This window comes from Limulus polyphemus, unplaced genomic scaffold (assembly GCF_000517525.1).
Source record: "Limulus polyphemus unplaced genomic scaffold, Limulus_polyphemus-2.1.2 Scaffold7551, whole genome shotgun sequence".
Lineage (NCBI taxonomy): Eukaryota > Metazoa > Arthropoda > Merostomata > Xiphosura > Limulidae > Limulus > Limulus polyphemus.
The window spans coordinates 17,159-19,243 of record NW_013673161.1 but is presented as its reverse complement, the minus strand read 5'-3'; the positions used below and the strand labels follow the sequence as shown (position 1 = coordinate 19,243).

Here is a 2,085-nt window from a genome sequence, read left to right as displayed (position 1 = left end):
CCCTTATAACACTTATCCCACCTTATACTATTTCTATTTTTAAACGGGTGGGGTCCCTTTCCCATTTATACTTGCTTGGGGGATCTCCTCCCCCTTTATACTTGTACTCTTTACCAGTTTAGAGGCTGCCTTTTCATACCCCTACTTTATCTTCTAGGGGAGGGGGTTTCTCCCCTATGCTACTTCTTCTCTCTCTTACATAATTGACTGGGGGTTCTCCCCTATGCTACTTCTTCTCTCTCTTACATAATTGACTGGGGATTCTCCCCCTCATGTTTCTTTTACTCTTTACTAGCTAGAGTTTGGATCCTTCTCCAATCTTGAGGTGAAAAAATTTCGTATAATATATTTTTAAAAGCTAGAAAATTATGCTGGTTTGCCAGCAAGCGTTCCTGGTCAACCGGATTATATAGATGATCCAATAAAGACGTGTCTTCTGCCAACAGGTACAGATCAACAGAATCAAACAGCGACGTTTGTAGATCTTCTTCGCAGCCCTTTTCTTTGGTTAGTTTCCTTCAGTTACATGGTCGTCTTCTGTGCCAAGACCAGTGCTGTAGATTGGGGTCAACTTTTTCTCATCGAGGACAGGGGTCACTCTCAGTACGTAGGTAAGAGACTAAAACTATCTTTAGTTGTAACGTTTACGAATCTCGACAATAATTACATGTCAACTTCAACCATCAACGTCTCAGACATTTTTTATTGGTTTTCGCCAGCGATACAGTATCTAATGGCAACATGGTAGTAATTGTTCTAATATGAAGAGTCGGTAGCGGTAATAGAATGTTATCCCTAAATAATGTTATTAACACTTAAGAAAATATAAAACAAAACCTAACTTTTCGACTACCAACCACTTAGCTAAATATATCTGTGTGGATTTTCAGGCAGTGCTTTTACTAGCAGCGTCGAATCTGGTGGATTTTTTGGCGGTGTTATTGCTGGTTACCTGACTGACTGGGTACTTAAACGAAGTGTGAAACAGGTGAGTGAACAACACGGGTGTGAAAGGCTAAGACTTAATGGCTTGATAACTAACTGCGGAGAATGTGAAAACAGGTAAAAACTAGAGTTACGTGACGTAACTAACCGTAAAGAGTGTAAAAACAGGTAAAAACTAGAGTTACGTGACGTAACTAACCGTAAAGAGTGTAAAAACAGGTAAAAACAAAACAAAACAAAGATTTGTGAAGGAAACAGATGTAACTAGGGCCAGATGACTGATGGTTTAAGGGGGTGTATAACAGTATTTCTTCGGTTTGCTGACCCAAGCTGTGCTGATGAGCCTTGAATAGGCGAAACTGCAGTCAACAGTAGAGGGTCCAGCCAATCAAGGAATGAATTAGGCCTCTACATCTCAGATTATTTTGTTTAAATAAGGTTTTATAATCAAAATTAATACAAACACAAAAAACGTTGAACAAAAATTATCTCTGTAAAGTAAAACGTTCGCTGCTATTGTTTCTAACATCTCTACACTGTCTTAGTAAATCGTATGATATTTTTCAGGGTAAAAAGGGACGAGGAAACATCCGGATGCCAGTAGCTATTGCTTTTATGATTGGTGTGATGATCTGTCTACACTTATTACAATTCTTTGTCTCAGACACGTCGTCTAAGGTAACGTTTCACGAATCACCTGTATAAAGAGACTCAACTTTCTCATTCCTTGTGAAACTCTGAAGAGACGACACAATTGGATTAATTAATTGTCACGTGTTTTGAATTTCGCCAAATATTTATATGTTAGAATTGTAAAAATCTCCTCCTCAAACTCAAACGAATATCTTTGCATTACATAACCTCTTAAAACGAATGTCTTTGCATTACATAACCTCCTAAAACGAATGTATTTGCGTTACATAACCTCTTCAAACGAATGTATTTGCATTACATAACCTCCTCAAACGAATGTCTTTGCGTTACATAACCTCCTCAAACGAATATATTTGCTTTACATAACCTCCTCAAACGAATATCTTTGCATTACATAACCTCTTCAAACGAATATCTTTGCATTACATAACCTCTTCAAACGAATATCTTTGCATTACATAACCTCCTCAAACGAATATCTTTGCA

General features: G+C 37.7%; 1 protein-coding gene across 1 annotated transcript in view; it reads left to right on the top strand.

The window, feature by feature from the left end:
* The window catches only part of LOC106474698 (glucose-6-phosphate exchanger SLC37A4-like), an 18,949-nt gene that overhangs the window by 14,189 nt on the left and 2,675 nt on the right, over nt 1–2,085 (top strand). The window contains exons 5-7 of the mRNA XM_022402999.1: nt 447–611; nt 891–988; nt 1,513–1,623. Coding sequence (XP_022258707.1) covers nt 447–611; nt 891–988; nt 1,513–1,623 — 374 coding nt within the window. The remainder of the gene's footprint in view (nt 1–446; nt 612–890; nt 989–1,512; nt 1,624–2,085) is intronic.